Source organism: Polychytrium aggregatum, assembly GCF_025602895.1.
Source record: "Polychytrium aggregatum strain JEL109 chromosome Unknown BJ171scaffold_3, whole genome shotgun sequence".
Classification (NCBI taxonomy): Eukaryota; Fungi; Chytridiomycota; class Chytridiomycetes; order Polychytriales; genus Polychytrium; species Polychytrium aggregatum.
Genome location: NW_026516205.1, coordinates 115,506 through 131,203, shown reverse-complemented (window position 1 = coordinate 131,203; position 15,698 = coordinate 115,506). Strand labels below are relative to the sequence as shown.

The window sequence follows — 15,698 nt, the reverse complement described above, 5'->3', positions numbered from 1 at the left end:
CAAGCAAGCAAGTGACGCTGGTTGGAGGGCCACTGGTTCCTCGATACCAGCGACCTGGGAGGATGTGTCGAGAACATGGACACCCCAGCCTGTCCGATCGCGCAGCCCTCGTGTGTCTTGAGAAGCCAGCACATGCAATCGACGGTATCGGCCGCCGGAAGAACCACAGGGCGAGAACGATGGAACCGCTTCCTGAGAAAGAGGAGGGATGGGGAGAAAAGCGAAACAAGAGCCTGGGGGAGCCCAAGGTTAAGGAAGCAGTGACTCGCTCAAGACCAAGTCAGAAGAAAAAAAAAAACGGAAAGAAGGGCGGACAATATACAAGGCAGAGATGTGAGGCCGGTGTGGCCGCTTGAGTATGCGCCGAGCCGTGCGAACAGAGCACGAGGCGGCTAGAGCAGGCTACAGCCGGACTTTTGGCGGGTTGGTCGATAATAAGGGTTTTCGGCCACGGGGCTGACGAGAGGATCTTCGTTTCTCCGGGTCGAGCTGATGGCCCTGGCGCCGGTCGAGGACGAGCCATGTTTCGGGAGGGGGAAGAGCCGAACCCGCGACGAGCCATTGGCAGGAGAGTCGTTCGAATCAGTGAGAGCCGGGCCGAGAGAACCAAGGACCGAGACAGATCGGCATCAGCAGGGGGGGGGATACAGATGAGAAGAGAAGAATGAGGGCAGAAGGAGCCAAGATGGTTAGGACAGTGTGGTGCAGATGTGCGCCACAAAATTTCGTCGGGTTTGGTCTGCACTGCCCAAAGACCATGCTTGACGACAGAAGCCAGATGGACCAGGGCAGCGGCTGCATGTCGGTCACAGATGAACCCAGTGGCACCGATGCGAGGGCTCTTGAGGCTACACCAGAGACATCCTCGTCGACAGCGCTTTCGAACTTGGGAGGTGCAAGCCAAGACTGGAAAGGAGAGAGTAGACCGTTGGCAGGACGAGGGCCCTTGATGGATTTACCTTTCAGCTGCCGCCGAGATGCGGATGGAAGGGCGATCCAGGTCGGCCTGAAGCCGCTCGTTGGAAGATACGATCGAATGCAAGGCTCGGAGCTCGCGCTGCTTGGAGCGTCTGGCCAGGGGGCCCGACGAAGATGCAGAAGAACCCAACATGGCAGGGAGAGGGGACCGGGATGTGGAATTCACGCAAGACCGGGGGGGTGAGCAGATAAAAGGCAGGGGGGGGAGGAGAAGCAGCGAGGGGGGGGCAGCGGCACTGGGAGAAAGGCCCAAGCGGAGCCACTGGGAGTCAGACCAAGGCGAGGGTCCAAGACAAGAGAAAAAGAGAGGCGCCGGGCATGAGAGCGAGGGTGGCAGCGCTGTGATCACTGCCACGCGAGCGCCGGCGACGACGCCGATGGAGAGCCCGCACTGTGCGCCGGTGGTGGGTTGGAGGTGCTGAGGTGCTGAGGTGCTGAGGTGCTGGAGGGAGGTGCTGGACGGGGTGGATTGGGTGAATTGGGTGAATTAGGTGAATTAGGTGAATTGGCTGAAGTGAGTTAATGACTGGGGCTATATACCACCCGCCAGACGATACGATTCACTATATACCACATGATAGAAGCGACGAGCCCCTTCTCCAGCCCCGAGATACATCTCCGGAACTCCCATCCGCATTCGCTCTTCCGGAATCATCGCTTGTCCGTCTGTGCATCTCCAACGCCCTCGACAGGCCGTCCTCGCCCCCATTGTTCCGCATCGCTCCGCATCGTTTCGCATGTCGCTCCATCGTTGTCTCGGGTCAATTCGGCGGCTCGGCGTTTGTGCGTTGAAATCGGGCCATCGGCTCGCCGTCGCCTCGCCCCCAACTCTCGCTCGCATCTGCCTTCGACCCTCCGCCGTGCGTTTCAAATCCTCGTCTCCCAAGCCCAACCCCATGTCCATCGGCAAGTCGGAATCCGAATGGCAGGCCATCCTGACGCCCGAGCAGTTCAGGATCCTGCGGCAGAAGGGAACCGAGCCACCTGGAACCGGCAAATACAACAAGCATTACGCTAAAGAAGGCAAGCCAGGCCGCTGCCCATCCTGCCTCATTGGTTCTCCCGCGCGAGGCATCTGCCGCATATGCCGCATATGCCGTTTCGATACTGCCGTCGATCAAGGGTCCTTGGCATCTCGCTTGCCCGATTGTCCTAACCTGCCCTCCTCTCCCAAAATCGATGCGGCCTTCCATCTGCAGGAGCCTATTGCTGTGCTGGATGCGGTGCTCGTACGTAACTTGGCTGGTCTGCTTGGACATACCTCTGACCCAGGCTTTGTGCTCTGGCATCTTGATCTTGCCCTTGGTATCCATTTCGTGATGTGCGGACAGGAGAGCCCTCGACCGCTGCGTCCACTATTGCTCACCCATGTCCCAACCACGTTTCAACCATGTCCCAACCGTGTGTTTCGCTCCTGATCTTCTTCGCAGCCCTCTACGAGGCCAAGACCAAGTTTGACTCGGGTTGCGGCTGGCCGGCCTTTTACGAAGGCATCCCGGGTTTGTATCGAGACCACCGCCATGGGTCCCCGCCTCGGCTGCATCGTTGTCGGAACCGTCGACTGATCGCTGTGTTGGGTCCACATTCTTGACGCTGGTCTGTTGTTAACGCTTTCATTGTTGGCCTCTGCCCCTTCCCACTCGATCCAGGCGCCATCAACCGAACGGATGACTTCAGCCACGGAATGGTCCGCACCGAAATCACCTGTGCTGCCTGTGGTGGACACCTTGGCCATGTCTTCAAGGGCGAGCGATTTGGTAACCCCATTGACGAGGTAGGACTTGCGTTCGGAGGAAGAGGGCGAGGCCATGCCACCTCACCACAACATGACTCGGCGACAGATCGTCCGTGCACCAGTATGTCTGACGGCGATCCCTTTCGTCCCGCACAGCGCCACTGCGTCAACAGCATCAGCATCACCTTCAAGGACTAGAGCAGCGACTTGGTCCCTGTCGTCACCATGAATCGTGAAGCAAATGCCAGGGATGGCCCCCCTACTCATGTGATGATTTGCAGAAATATTCACCGGCTCTCCATGAGATATCCTCTCCTGTGTGTTCTGCACCGTGCGACGAGGTGGTTGTCGGCCAGCTCGCCTTGGGTATCATAGCGGCTTGAGTATTGGTAGTCTCCAGCATTGAGGTGTTCTGAGTATTGGTAGTCTCCAGCATTGAGGTGTTCTGAGTGTTGGCAGTTTCCTACCACTTTTGCCGAGAGACCAGGCCGACGGACATCAAGCCTGTATGGAGCTCGCGGCCTGCGGTTAGCCAGCGGCACTCAAGCGCAATCCCTTGGCCCCTCCAACACTCCTGATAACTCCCTGCCGATGCTTTGCTGAGCTTCCGAAGACGACGATGCAGTCGCTGTCATCATGTCGTCATTGTTCGGAGCCGTTGCTTATCGATTCCGGGAGTCATTTTCGCACGGTGGACGCCGCGCCCGATACGCAGCTCTGCTCTCTTTGGCCGAACGGAGCACTGACCAGGGTCCGGCTCTGGAATCATGTCGGAACCGCGCATCAATACTGCCTGAATACTGCCTGAATACTGCTTGGATATTGCCTGAATACTGCCTGAATACTGCTTGGATATTGCCTGAATACTGCTTGGATATTGCCTGAATACTGCTTGGATATTGCCCGAATCATTTCCCGTTGTCCAATTCGGCGGAGCCATCCCTGCGCTGCGCAGTCCTTCCGATGACCAAGGAAACGGCTCCGTCACGGCTTTCTGGAGCTGAAAAAAAAAGGTCTACAAAAGCCCGAGTTGCTGCTTCTCCATTGCGGTCTCGCCTCAAGATTCCATCTACCTCCTCCTCCGCCGCCGCCGCCGCCGCCACCGCCGCCGAAAAATCGCCTCTTCGTTACCATGAGCTCATCAGGGGGATTGCCAGTGCGCATCCTGATATGGTCGGCTGCACGCCCCATCCTCAAGTTCTTCGTCGTTATGGGTGAGTCCGATCCCAACTGCATCGGTGCGGCTGCGGCTGCGGATTGGACACGGCAGTGGTGCTCTTGGAACGAGCTTGCAATCCTGGCGGTTGGCGCACAGCAGAGCAGATGGACATCCTGTTTGAACTTTGGCTGACACTTGCCTCGCTCACTGCAGGTTTTGGCGCCTTTCTGGCCAGGAAAAACATCCTCACGCTTTCTGGCTCTCGGTCCCTGGCATCGGTATGGCTTCCTCTGAGGAGCACGGGCTGCCCAAGTCGGCAGCGATGGCCTCTTGAGCGGAAGGAAGATGGGGGCGAACTCTCGCATCTCTCCGGCTCTTGGCTTGGACCTGACTCCCCCGTCTTCCACCTTCCACCTTTCCACGTTCCAACGTTCTCTGGGACACACGCAGATCATCATCCTGTTGGCATATCCATGCCTGCTGTTCTCCAACATCGTCTCGAGTGTCGATGACAGCACACTCGGCAACCTCGGCCTCATGACCGTGGCTGCCATTCTGCTCACGATTCTGGGATATCTCTTTGGCGTCCTCGTCCGCAAGCTCGCTAAGCCTCCCAAGATCTTTTCGAACGGCTGCGTGAGTGAGTACTGGACGGATGGAAGGGCAGATGAAGAATGGCCATATTTGATTGGATTGGTCCGCGGTGTGATGGGAACGGCATCCTGCGGCAAGCCCGCAGTTTCGAGTCCTAATCCACACGCCTATCCCGGTATCTTACAGTGGCCACGACGATGGGGAACTGGGTAAGCGCTGCATGCGGGCGATGGTTGGCCATGTTCTCGCTTGCCAACTTACCCAGTCGAGCCTCTAACCATAACTCCCCCCCCCTTCATACCACGACGATGCGCTCGGTCCTGCAATCCAACAGGGCGACCTTCCTCTCGCCGTCATTTCCAGTATTGGCGAGTACGCCCCGTTCAACCGGGGCGACACCGCCATCGGCATTGCGTAAGTGCGTGTGGAGGAGAAAGGAACAGATGGACACACCACCAATGTCATGCCCCTTTTGTCGACTGGATCCTGTCGTCAGGCAATGGCTGTGCACACACTCATCTGCCGTTGTCTTTGCCTCTGTTCTCAAATCGACCATCTCGGCTTGGATCCTGCCCCTCCATATCTGCCATCGTGCACATCCACAGCTATGTCTCTGCCTTTCTCTGCTTCGCCAACATCTACTTCTTCCTGATCGGATACCGGATGATCGCCTCGGACTTTGCGAGCTCCAAACAGGCGGATCGGCAAGAGCATGATGTTGATCTGAGCGAGCCTCAGATCCACAACGACGCTGGTGACATAGCCAGCAAAGCCAGCAAAGCCGACGCCATCTCCCTGACCGAGCTTGGTGCAGATCCAGAATCCCGCAAGGCCCGGTATAGCAGCCCTGGCACCGATGCCCACGATGAAACCCACATCGCCGAGCACACCCACACCGACAACGTTGTCGTCGTCGATGTTGAGTTGGAGCCGCCGCGTTCCTCTCAAGAGGAGCCTTCAAAAGCCGCGGGATCGTGGGCGGCATTCAAGAGCGCCTCGCTGCGGGGCAAGTTCGACATGATCTTTACTCCAAAAGTCAAGGCGCTGCTGAAGGGCCTGTTTTCGCCGGCCAACTCATCGGTACGATTGTGCGAGCATGCCAGAATGCGAGTGCGAATGCGAGTGCTTTGGCCCAGCACCGCTGGTAGAGACAGGACCGAGTCCCACTGAGGCATCGGCAGCATGGCATCGGCAGCATGAGCGTGCCGAATCGCTAACTGCTGGTCTCGCCAAAACTCCAGATCTTTGTGGCTCTGATTCTGGCGCTGATCCCGGCCACCAAGGGTTTGTTCGTCTACAGTCCCTCGGTCGTCAACCAGAACCTCGGAAACGAGCCCGTCTTCAAGTTCCTGCTGGAGGCCAGCAACTATATTGGCCAAGTCGGCCCGCCCCTGGGCCTGGTCAATCTTGGAGCCGCCCTGGGCCGGCTCTCTCGGAACACACTGCTGCCCTGGCGCATCTCGATCTCGGTTGCGCTGGTGCGGCTGGTGATCCTGCCGGTGATCGGCATCGCCCTGACGCAACTCTTGTCGACGCAGCTGATGTGGATTCCGCAGCAAGACAAGATGCTGCGGTTTGTGCTGATGTTCATGGCGATATGCCCGACGGCGGGCTCTACCGTCTACTTTACTCAGATGCTGAATCCTACGGGCCGGGCCGACGAGATTGCAAGCGTGGTGCTGGTCCAGTATATCCTGGCGTTTGTCACGATGACGGCCGGCATGGTCGTTATTCTGTACCTGCTTTCGTAGCTTCTCGACGGGCAAGTCCGAGCGACCATCGCAAGCGTTGCGAGCCCACAGGCCCGGCGCCCAAGCAGCAAGCCGGAGGACAGGGTCGGGTGCCCTGATCAAACCACCTCCCTCACACCTCATTATCTTCCCTCTATGAACAATACCTAAATATCGCCCGCCAACCAAGCAGCCGATTCGGCGCTTTACTATGATGTCATTGCATCTTCTGTTTTGGAAGCGGAGGAATGAGGCGGGACGCTTGTACTCCCACGTCAATACAGACAACATCGATCGGTCCACCGATAGCGCCGTGGCCGGAGAGCAGGCGGAGGAGGCGGGCAAGAGAAAGGGAGCGGCATCGAGCGCACCAGGCCACGCGAATTGGCCGATGTTGGTAGAAGAAAGTGGATCACGGCGGACCTGACCAGGGGGGTCGCTGTGGGCGAGAGGGCAGGGCATCTGAGGATACGAGCGCATGGCCGGGCCAGTCGACCACGAGGGAGGTGGTGAGACGCCGAGAGTGATGGATTACACTTTATTCAGAAAAAAACGGGACAATATAGCCGTTTCCATGAACATGTAGTATGTGCTGTGCTTGCGTCAAGCAAAGCCACAAGAAATAAAACAGATCACTTTGGCAGCCTCCGAGTGAAGACCGCCGGTCGCTCTCCGATCTCCACAATCGACCTGCATACTGTGATCATGTTGCGCGCCGCATTGACGTCGCGATTCCACACTGTCCGGCAGCTGGGATTCTTGCAGCTCCTGACAAAGTGGGAATTCGCAACGCTGGGCGCATCGAGTCCTTCCAACCGAACTGGCTCCAGGCACTTGGAGCACACCTGCGAGGTGTTGAACTCGTTCGTTGAGGCCACCTTGACGCTTCCATGATGGTGATTGGGACGGCGTCGGTGGTGCTCGAATTGCTCAAAGTACTGAGCAAACCGCTGCCTCCGAGGGCTGGATGCATAGCCCTTGCCTTGTCGCCATGACGCATTGCCAAAGGCGATCACCACATCGGTCCGTATCGGGGCGTGCTTCAGGACGGCCTTGCACATCTTGTCAACGGCCACTTGGCGCCTCTTGTGGCCCGTGAAGCGATGGTGACGGGCCTTCTTGCCAAGGTGGAAGTCGAGCTGCACTCGCAGCTCCGGTCGCAGGACATGGGTGAGATGGACCTTGAAAGCCTCCGAGGACGACACCTTGGGCGAGGGAGTGGTCGATATCCAGGTCTCGATGCTGAGTCGATACTTCATGGTGTTGTGCCACTTGGTGTTGGACGTATGGCCACACATTTGCTGGTAGTGGCCATTGGAGAATGAGACCACCTCGTCTTGGTGGCCCGGTGCTTGGATGACCGCAGTGAAGATGGAGCCGACTCCAGGATCGATGCCAATCCAAGTGGTGCGGTTGGGATCTGGGTTGCCGATGTGGGCCTGGATGCGCTGCTCGGCAGTCGGAGGAGGCTCGGAGGTCTCGGTGCGATCGGTTCGAGGCAGAAACTTGACGAGACCGATGGTGCATCCAATGCCATCGGTGCTGATCTCGTAGTTGAACAGCTTCTTGTTCACGTCCCGCTCTTGGAAGAGGGAACTACGCAGCTTGAAGCAACTGCGCCAGAGACGATCCTGGTTGTTGACACCGTCCTCACCTTCTTCCTTGAGCTTGTCCCAGGTGAGTCCAAGACGATGTTCGGTGTCAAGGAGTTCCCAGAGTGCGACGGTGTCAATCTTGACATACTTGGCCGTGGCAGTGCATAGAGGGACCATTGTGCACACGGCCGGAGGAGTGTCAAGAGCGAGCTGCTTGAGTGCCCAGTTGATCCTGGCGGCCAGTTGGTTGATCTTGGACTTGGTGGTGCCGAGCTCAGACTTGGCCGTGGTGAGCCTCTTGTCGTCGGAGGGAATGCCTCGGGCAGTGAGGCTGTCCAGCTTGGCCTGGCGCTGCAGCTCGGTGACTCGGAGGGCGGACATGTCACAGTCGATCCACTTGTGGACATTGTCGACCATCTTGTCTCGGGCGAGGATTCTCCCATGGTGTGAGAGGCGATGGAGGGCCCCGGAAGCGGTCCTGGTCGTTGCTGTACCGGAACTCGTCCAGGATGTGGCCAAACTCGGGATAGAGGAACTCGAGATCGGCCTTGGGTGGAGTCTGCCCTGGTTTCTCGAAGAGCTCGAGACAGGCCTCGATGGCTTCGTGCTTATGCTTGTTGGCTGGGAAGACGGCAGCGCAGAAGCGGCGAAGGAGTCGCCAGTATGCCAGGTCGAGGTGGGTGGTGCAGTTGGTGGCATAGGCATTGACAGCCAGTGTGAGAAGCTGACTGTGAGCACCATCAGGCAGACGAGGGGCCGGAGGCAGGTCTGCGTGCCGAGTGGTCTGGTAGTCGCGAAAGGAAGCGACCAGATGCTCGTTGTATTTCTCATTGTCCCCGGTCGGGGAGAGGGCATCGGCCTGGACGATCCTGAAGCATTGGCGGATGAAAGCAGGGGTGGCCTTGGAGATGACGGGGATGGGAAGATCCTGCTCGATGCACCGGAGGATGTGCAGGTTGAGCAGCCTGGATGCCTCGAACTGGATCTGGGTCATGGCCTCGACGGTGGCCTGGATCTTGTCGCGGAGAGCGGGATTGAGACAACAGCCATCCATCGTCTGCTTGAAGCAGCCGAACTGAGGGGCGGATGACCTTCCATCCACGAGTGGGACGACAGAACTCTTGAGGGGCCGGTATTTGGGACATTTGCTGGTGTTGCTTCGCTGATGATCGGTGCCATCGCACTTGGGACATCGCTTGACAGGACCAGATGAGGGACCAGGCTCGGTGGGATCGACATCCATTGGATCTGCAGAAGCAGTGGTGGTGAGCAACGGAGCAACAGAGAAACAAGCATGCGTGGGGTCAGAATACGAACCAGAGACAGGCTCCGACTGTGACTTGGCTTTCTTGGGCCTGGGTGGCCGAGGCTGGCCATCACCGGCACCCTTGCGCTTCGGAGGCATGGGGGCAGAGGATGCTGGATGCCTGCCAGTGGTACTGGTCAGAGCAGAGACTTCTCTTTATCGTACAATAGCGCGATGATCAGATCAAGGCGAGATGAGGGAAGAAAGCAGCAGGACGAAGGTGTGGCATTTATACCCGAGAGCAGGAACCCGTCTTTGCGGGCTGGTTGGGGAAGCGACCTGTTCAAAAATCGCCGAGAGGTTCAAGCCAGGGATTTGAGCGTGAAAATGGCGGCGTGATTGGGGAGCTCAACCCCAAATTGGAGGAACTCAACCCCAAATCGGTGGGGACTCAACCCCAAAGAAGTTCTCGATGGGATTGAAGTCGGGCGAGGCAGGTGGGGTGAAGATCACTGACCATCCTCGGCGCTCGATGCAGCACACCAGAGTGGTTGATGGCAAATGCAGCCGAGACAGACTTGTGTTTCATGTGATTGCGCTGGCGAAGCGGAGCACCCTTCGGCGAGTATCCGTAGAGAGGGAAAATGGATCTCCTGATCCCTGTCTCGTCGACAAAAACGAGTCGTCGTGGGTCAATGGAGCGGGTCTCGTCCCTGAACTGTGCCACTCGCTCATCCAGTCGCTTGGACTTGTAGAGGTGTGTTGCCCTCTTGTGAGAGAGACCTGCTCGCTGGATGGCAGTGTGGCAGAGCGAGAGTGAAACTTTCCTCTGGAGGATGGACTCGAGCTTGCATCGCAACACAGGACCAGTCTGGAGCGGGTCCTGTTCAATCAGGGTGCGAATGACTGGACATGCCTGCTCGAAGAAAGTGGATCTGCGAGCTGGGACCCGGGATGGGCCATCCAGCTTGCATCCTCGGTGTCATCGATGGATGGTGCTCTTGGATACACTGAATATGGAGGCGACCTTACGCAGGCTATGGATGAGGGCGTAGCATCGCAATGCGGCGGTGCGAAAGTCGGATGTGTGGCGAATGGTCATGGCCAGCGCGCGATAGCATTGGGTAACAAAATATTCGATGAATGGTCAAAAACCCGGGTGTCCCGTTTTTTATTGGATTGCCTGCAATGATGGATCAATGCAGTGCCTCGGCCACTCATCCAACAGGGATCCTCCAGAGTGTGTGCATATGCCCTTGAGTGGGGGAAGAGGCAGGCGATGTGTGGTGCAAGGCAGATGGCTGTGAGATGTCCCAGGAGCGAAAGGACAAGTGGAGGACAGCCCAGAGCGACCAGGGACAACAGTGGACCGGACGAACGGCATCTGGTGGGTCTTTTGCTGGACAAGGATGCATATTGCAGGCGAGAGCAACAAGACGGATATCCAGCCCAGTCGATCAGGCCCGAGTGTCGAGATTGGGCATGTCCGAGCACATGATGCTGCTGGCCAGACACATGCGTGAACCAGCAGAGCCTGGCTGGCTGGAGCCGGACGAAGCAGTCGGATCGGACACTGCCGCTGCCGTCTTTGACATCAGCGAGGCATCCGCGGCGTGGACGCTGGCTGTCGCTGGATGTCGCTGGCTGTCGCTGGTTGTCGCTGCGGGGGGAGACGATTGGCGATCGGGGCGGGCATGGATCGCAGCGGCCAGGGCGGAGGACGATGATCGGTCGCCAGGGTTTCGTGTGGTTGGGCGGGCGAGCCGTTCAGCCGCACCAAAGGAGAGGATTGGCGAGGGGTGGGATTCAGGCCCGGCGTGGTGGGCGACAATCACCGGCAGAGACCGCAATCGACACGGCTGGACATGGGCAGGAGGCGAGGGGGAAGCGACTGAGCACGATGCGGATGGATGCGGTGCTGGAAAGCGACTCCATGGAAATGTAATGCGGCAAAAGCAAGGACTGAGCGGGCAGAGCGGGGCTGTCGCATGGGTGGGAGTGTCGAGCGAAGGACAAAGAAACTGCATTAGAGGGGAACGGGGGTGGACAGAGCAAGACGGGCAAAGGACGGCTGTTGTCTGCAGGTTGTTTGCAGGTTGTTTGCAGGTTGTTTGCAGGTTGTTGTTTCCAGATTGTGCATAGCACTCGGCGGTAACGACTACTTTAACGACCACTTTAACGATCGACAGGACAATCCACACCACACCACACCACACCAGCACTCCATTGCCCGAGCCGCCCTCCGAAATCCGCAGCACCTACAGCCGTCGACAACTGACACCCGTAATCCCCCTCTCCTTTCCCCTTTGCCCTGCTTGGTGGCAGACAGGACTCGGCCTTGGCGCCCCGCCCCAAGGACATGCGCGCACAATCTATTCCGGCGCTACCACATGCTTGGTCTACCGGCGGCGCACAGGAATGGTTTACTGGTTGGGCCGGCGCTGTCCAAGCACCCCCCTTCGTCGCCCGAACGTGCGATGGCAGCCGCATTCGCAACCGGCAGTACTCGTCGTCGCTCGCGGCCGGGGTATCCGTCTGCACTTGGTCTGTTTCGTCGACCCGATCCACATCCAGTCGATACTCGATCGGGATACTCGATCGGGATACTCGATCGGGATACTCGATCGGGATACTCGATCGGGATACTCGATCGGCGCTCGATCCACATCCGATATGCACCCGATGGCCGCCACCACGCACAGCGGCTCCAGTCCAGCGATCGCAAGCTCCATGCCGGCGATCCATGCCCCTTGTCCCGGCCAAACGAGCTGGTGCAACCGCCGCCACCAGCAGCAAAACCACCAGCAGCCCCCCCCGTACCGCCCCAATGGAACAACCAGCACCGATGGCAAGGCCAACATCGACAGTATCGACGGCAACAGCAACAGCATGCCCTTTGCCCGGTCGCCGTTGCCTGTCCCCCGTTCGGCCCGACAGGCACGGCGGCTGCATTAGCGCGGACGCAACAAGCATTCATCTCGCAAACAAGCACCCACATCTGTGGCATTCAGGTCTGCGACGCAGCGATAGTGATATTGACAGCGCCATGTCGCAGTGGCAATCCATGTCGCAGTGGCGATCCATGTCGCATCGACACTGACGGACACATCCGCATTACGATATCCCACGCACAACATCATACCACCATGCCACGCAGCACAATCCCACAGCTGCCATATCGCATCCGCAACAGTCCCACCGGCGCCCCTGGCCAAGCCGTCCGCCACCTTGCGTTTCCACCGATGGCAGCCACAAGACCCAATCGCCCGCACGACCGCGAGCGCACCAATCGCCCAGACAGCCCTCCTGCCCCTTGCTGAGCCAATTGCTTTTGGGCGACACCCGCGGCGCTCCGGGCAGCCAGACTGCTGTGCGGCGTTCCAGTCGATGATTGTCCACGCCGTGCTTGGCATAGCCCCCCCATGTGCGAGGGGGTCACTCGTACACAGACCTCCGAGTCGCTCCTGGGGGGGATCCGCTTGCCACTCCCCCTATCCGACAGCGGTCTTTCCATTCCACCGACCCCATGGCCGCTCTCTTTCCCATCGCCCTGCCCTGTCTCGCGGCTGCGGTTTACGGGATGTCGCTTGACACAAAAAAGGAGGCATCCATCCTATTTCCCCCTCCTTCCTCCTTCGCCCCTCTTCTGACCACCATCGCCACAGAGCTGCTTCTCGTCTGCTTTCATAAAAAAAGGCTCCCTTGGCTCTCTTCTCCCGTCCTCCTTCGCACCCCGACTGTCTTCTCACGCTCGCCCGAGCCTTGATTCTACGCGAACACGATTCCGGCTGTTTTGCCCTTTGAGCCTGCTTTTGTTTTGGTTTCTCCTGCTCCTGCCGCCACCTCGCCGCCCTGACGGTATCCGATCCTTCCCTTCACAGCACACGTCGTCTGGATCCTCCTGAGCTCCCCAACGCCAACCCTGTCTCTGTGCTGCTTGCCCTCTCCCTCTCTTCTCCTTGGCTCTGGCTTTTGATTCTTGCCTATCCAGTCCTGTCCTCCTAGAGTTGTCTATTCCGGCCATCTGTTGCTCTTCATTTTGGCCGCCCCGTCCCCCTTGGCTCTCGTTGCATCGGCATTCGCATTTTGCACGGCTGCTCTTGTCTTGTCCACCACTCGCTCCTCCCTCTGGTCTGACCCGCCGTTTCTCTGCACCTGTCTTTCGTTGACACCGGCTGTCTTTTCCAGTTCTCTCCTCTCCCCACACAAAGGCTTTGCTTCCACCGCCCCCCTCGACCCACACTCGTTCAGGCTTTTTCGTCGCCATGGCAGAAACCTACGGTGCCCCAACCCCCTCCCAATCCTTCATGCCTCAAACGTCCGACGTGCCCCATACCCAGCGCTTCGGCGGCCCACACCGCTATCCAGCCCGACGACACAGCGAATATGCTCCTCCAACCCAGGGCCACTGGCCGGCCCGCTACGCTTCCCAGCCATCATATCTGCCAGAGCCATCGTTTCCACGACACCCTGGTCCGGCCAGGTCCTTCTTTTCCAATCACCCCTTGGACGAAGCGTCCCGTTCCTTTGGCTCCTCGAGATCCTTCGACAAGGACATCCGCACGACCCCTTATACCCCAGCTGATACCGCCCCGGCTCGGCCGTGTGTACCCGACACCAGGCTGTCCTTTGACTCCCACCACACTGCTGCACCGCTCCCCCGAACACATGCTTCGCCTGTCTCCGTCTCTGTCTCTACCTCTGCCTCTGCCTCTGCCTCTGCCTCTGCCTCTGCCTCTGCCTCTGCTGCTCCTTTCTCTGCTCCTGTCCGCTCATCCCACGCCTCACCCGGCTGGGTCCTGCCACCTCTGCTGGGCGATACGCATCCCCACGAGCCATCTCCGGCCTTCCTGTCTGCGTCCCATAACTCCTTTGATCACGCTCCCTCGGACTACTACCCACCGCGCTCCCACTCTCCCCGAACTCAGGCCCATCGGGCCTCGGTACCCAACCTCTCGGCCTTGCATGACCGCATGGCAAGCTTTGGAATGGGATCGCCTCGACACGCCATCAACTCCTCCGTAGCACCCACGTCTTCGCTTCCGGCCCTCAGCCTCAGCCTCAGCCTCAACCTGCCCCGGCATGAGCCCACACGCCAGTCCAGGCCGCTAGAGCAACCGCCGGCCTATGGAGGCAATCCATCCTTCAGGACCACCGCGGATCCACTGCATGAATCGCCCGTGCAGTGGCCAGCGTCGGCTCCAGCATCGGCTCCAGCATCGGCTCCAGCATCGGCAATGCTTCCGTCTCCCTCGTCTTGGCTACCATCATCAAGGCTCCAGCAAGATCCCGAGTCCCTCGAGCCGGCTCGCTGGAAGAACCGGTCCCTCTCCGCTCCGACACTGCAAATCAGACGGCCGTCGTACGATACCAACGAGTACGAAGAAGAGTCGCCGCTGCTCCCATCGTATTATCTGGAAAACCGTTACTCCGAGGACGACCTTCACGATACCTCGTCGGGGTCAAACATGTCGCCGCATCAGACCGTGAGCGGGCTTGAGCGACCAACGGGTACGATTCTCTATGGCACCAATACCATTGGCATGTACGAAGAAGCCATTCTTGAGCAAGAGTATCTCGCCACACGCGAGCGCGGATGGATCCGCCCTCCCCGGTCCCGGGTCCTTAAGCTTGCGACCGAGCTCGGCATCCTCTCACAAACGATCGGAAAGTAGGTTTCCGCTCGGTGATTTGGTGTTGGGAACGAGAATGGGTCTTTGTCGGCGGGCTGCACCTGTGCTGATGCTGATGTTGATGCCAATGCTGATGCTGCTCGGGCTCGTGCTCGGCGTGGGAACGTAAAGTTGGCTATCCTTTGCTCACCGACCACTGTTGTTTGCTCCTGTCACATCATCTCTGCCGCCTGCACCACCAATCCTCACTCTCACCTCCCCCTCTCTCACTCGCCACGGCTACCGACAGTTGGTTCTCTCGGAGATATCGCCGCGAGCAGGGCTTGCCACGGGGCATGCGCAAGAATGGTCAGCAGCTGTCGATCCTCCAGCAGAACTTCGAGGCCAATCCATACCCAAATCGCGCCCAGAAGAAGAGCATTGCCGACCAGACCAAGCTGGCCTACAAGCAAGTTAACCAGTGGTTCGAAAACGAACGAAAGAAGCGTGGCATTCGTCTTGAGTATGAGATTGTACAGAAGGAGGTCGGCGCCACCAGCTCGACGCAACCCGCCGTCCGCATGCCCCCCGCATACAAGTAACTGCCATCGCACCCGCTAGAGCCCTAGTAACAGTAGAACGGAGGGGGAGGGACAACTCTGGGCTGAATATACCTCCCGCTCCACCCCTCCTCTGCGGCAGATCTTTGGCTTTCTTTTTGATATTCCCTCCATATATCCTGAATATACATCTTTATATGCCGCTCGTGCTGGAAAGCAGTTGTGTTGTGCGTTTGGGCGGTACGCTCTTGAATGCGCTGGGTCGATCTCTCTTGAGTGCGCTGGGTCGATCTGCCCGGCCCTGCCTGTGCCAGTGGCGCCATAATATCCTGTCTGAGTGAGCATGGCCCGGCCGCCGCCAGTATCGGCTCCAGGTTACATCTTATAGAGGCGTCGGGGGGTCATTGCGTTCTGGCGCTATCCGCCTTTGCCGCGCTCTCATGGTCCTTCGTCTGCCCTCATCCGGCCCACCCATTCACTTCTAACGTG

General features: G+C 58.7%; 5 protein-coding genes across 5 annotated transcripts; all 5 read left to right on the top strand.

The window, feature by feature from the left end:
• The first annotated feature begins 1,441 nt into the window (after positions 1–1,441).
• Positions 1,442–3,022, top strand: BJ171DRAFT_487426 (methionine-R-sulfoxide reductase-like protein). The gene is made up of 5 exons (XM_053109285.1): positions 1,442–2,001; positions 2,178–2,207; positions 2,409–2,477; positions 2,628–2,752; positions 2,870–3,022. The coding sequence occupies exons 1-5, from the start codon at positions 1,716–1,718 to the stop codon at positions 2,909–2,911; spliced, it is 552 nt and encodes a 183-aa protein (XP_052970894.1). The 5' UTR covers positions 1,442–1,715; the 3' UTR covers positions 2,912–3,022.
• A 753-nt stretch (positions 3,023–3,775) lies between these two features.
• On the top strand, positions 3,776–6,687 carry BJ171DRAFT_487423 (auxin efflux carrier). The gene is made up of 7 exons (XM_053109284.1): positions 3,776–3,927; positions 4,086–4,150; positions 4,323–4,512; positions 4,653–4,675; positions 4,801–4,880; positions 5,072–5,546; positions 5,708–6,687. The coding sequence occupies exons 1-7, from the start codon at positions 3,846–3,848 to the stop codon at positions 6,215–6,217; spliced, it is 1,425 nt and encodes a 474-aa protein (XP_052970893.1). The 5' UTR covers positions 3,776–3,845; the 3' UTR covers positions 6,218–6,687.
• A 3,414-nt stretch (positions 6,688–10,101) lies between these two features.
• BJ171DRAFT_168768 (uncharacterized protein) lies at positions 10,102–11,288 on the top strand. The gene has a single exon (XM_053105940.1). The coding sequence runs from the start codon at positions 10,346–10,348 to the stop codon at positions 11,177–11,179; it is 834 nt and encodes a 277-aa protein (XP_052970892.1). The 5' UTR covers positions 10,102–10,345; the 3' UTR covers positions 11,180–11,288.
• BJ171DRAFT_168769 (uncharacterized protein) lies at positions 11,289–12,965 on the top strand. Its single transcript, XM_053105941.1, has 2 exons — positions 11,289–12,048; positions 12,195–12,965. Exons 1-2 carry the CDS (start codon positions 11,397–11,399, stop codon positions 12,626–12,628), a joined length of 1,086 nt encoding a protein of 361 aa, XP_052970891.1. The 5' UTR covers positions 11,289–11,396; the 3' UTR covers positions 12,629–12,965.
• A 1,995-nt stretch (positions 12,966–14,960) lies between these two features.
• Positions 14,961–15,251, top strand: BJ171DRAFT_418960 (uncharacterized protein; the record flags this gene model as incomplete). Its single annotated transcript, XM_053107365.1, has 1 exon — positions 14,961–15,251. A coding segment is annotated over one exon (291 nt), but the record flags the coding sequence as incomplete, so codon positions are not given.
• Between the last annotated feature and the right edge of the window lie 447 nt (positions 15,252–15,698).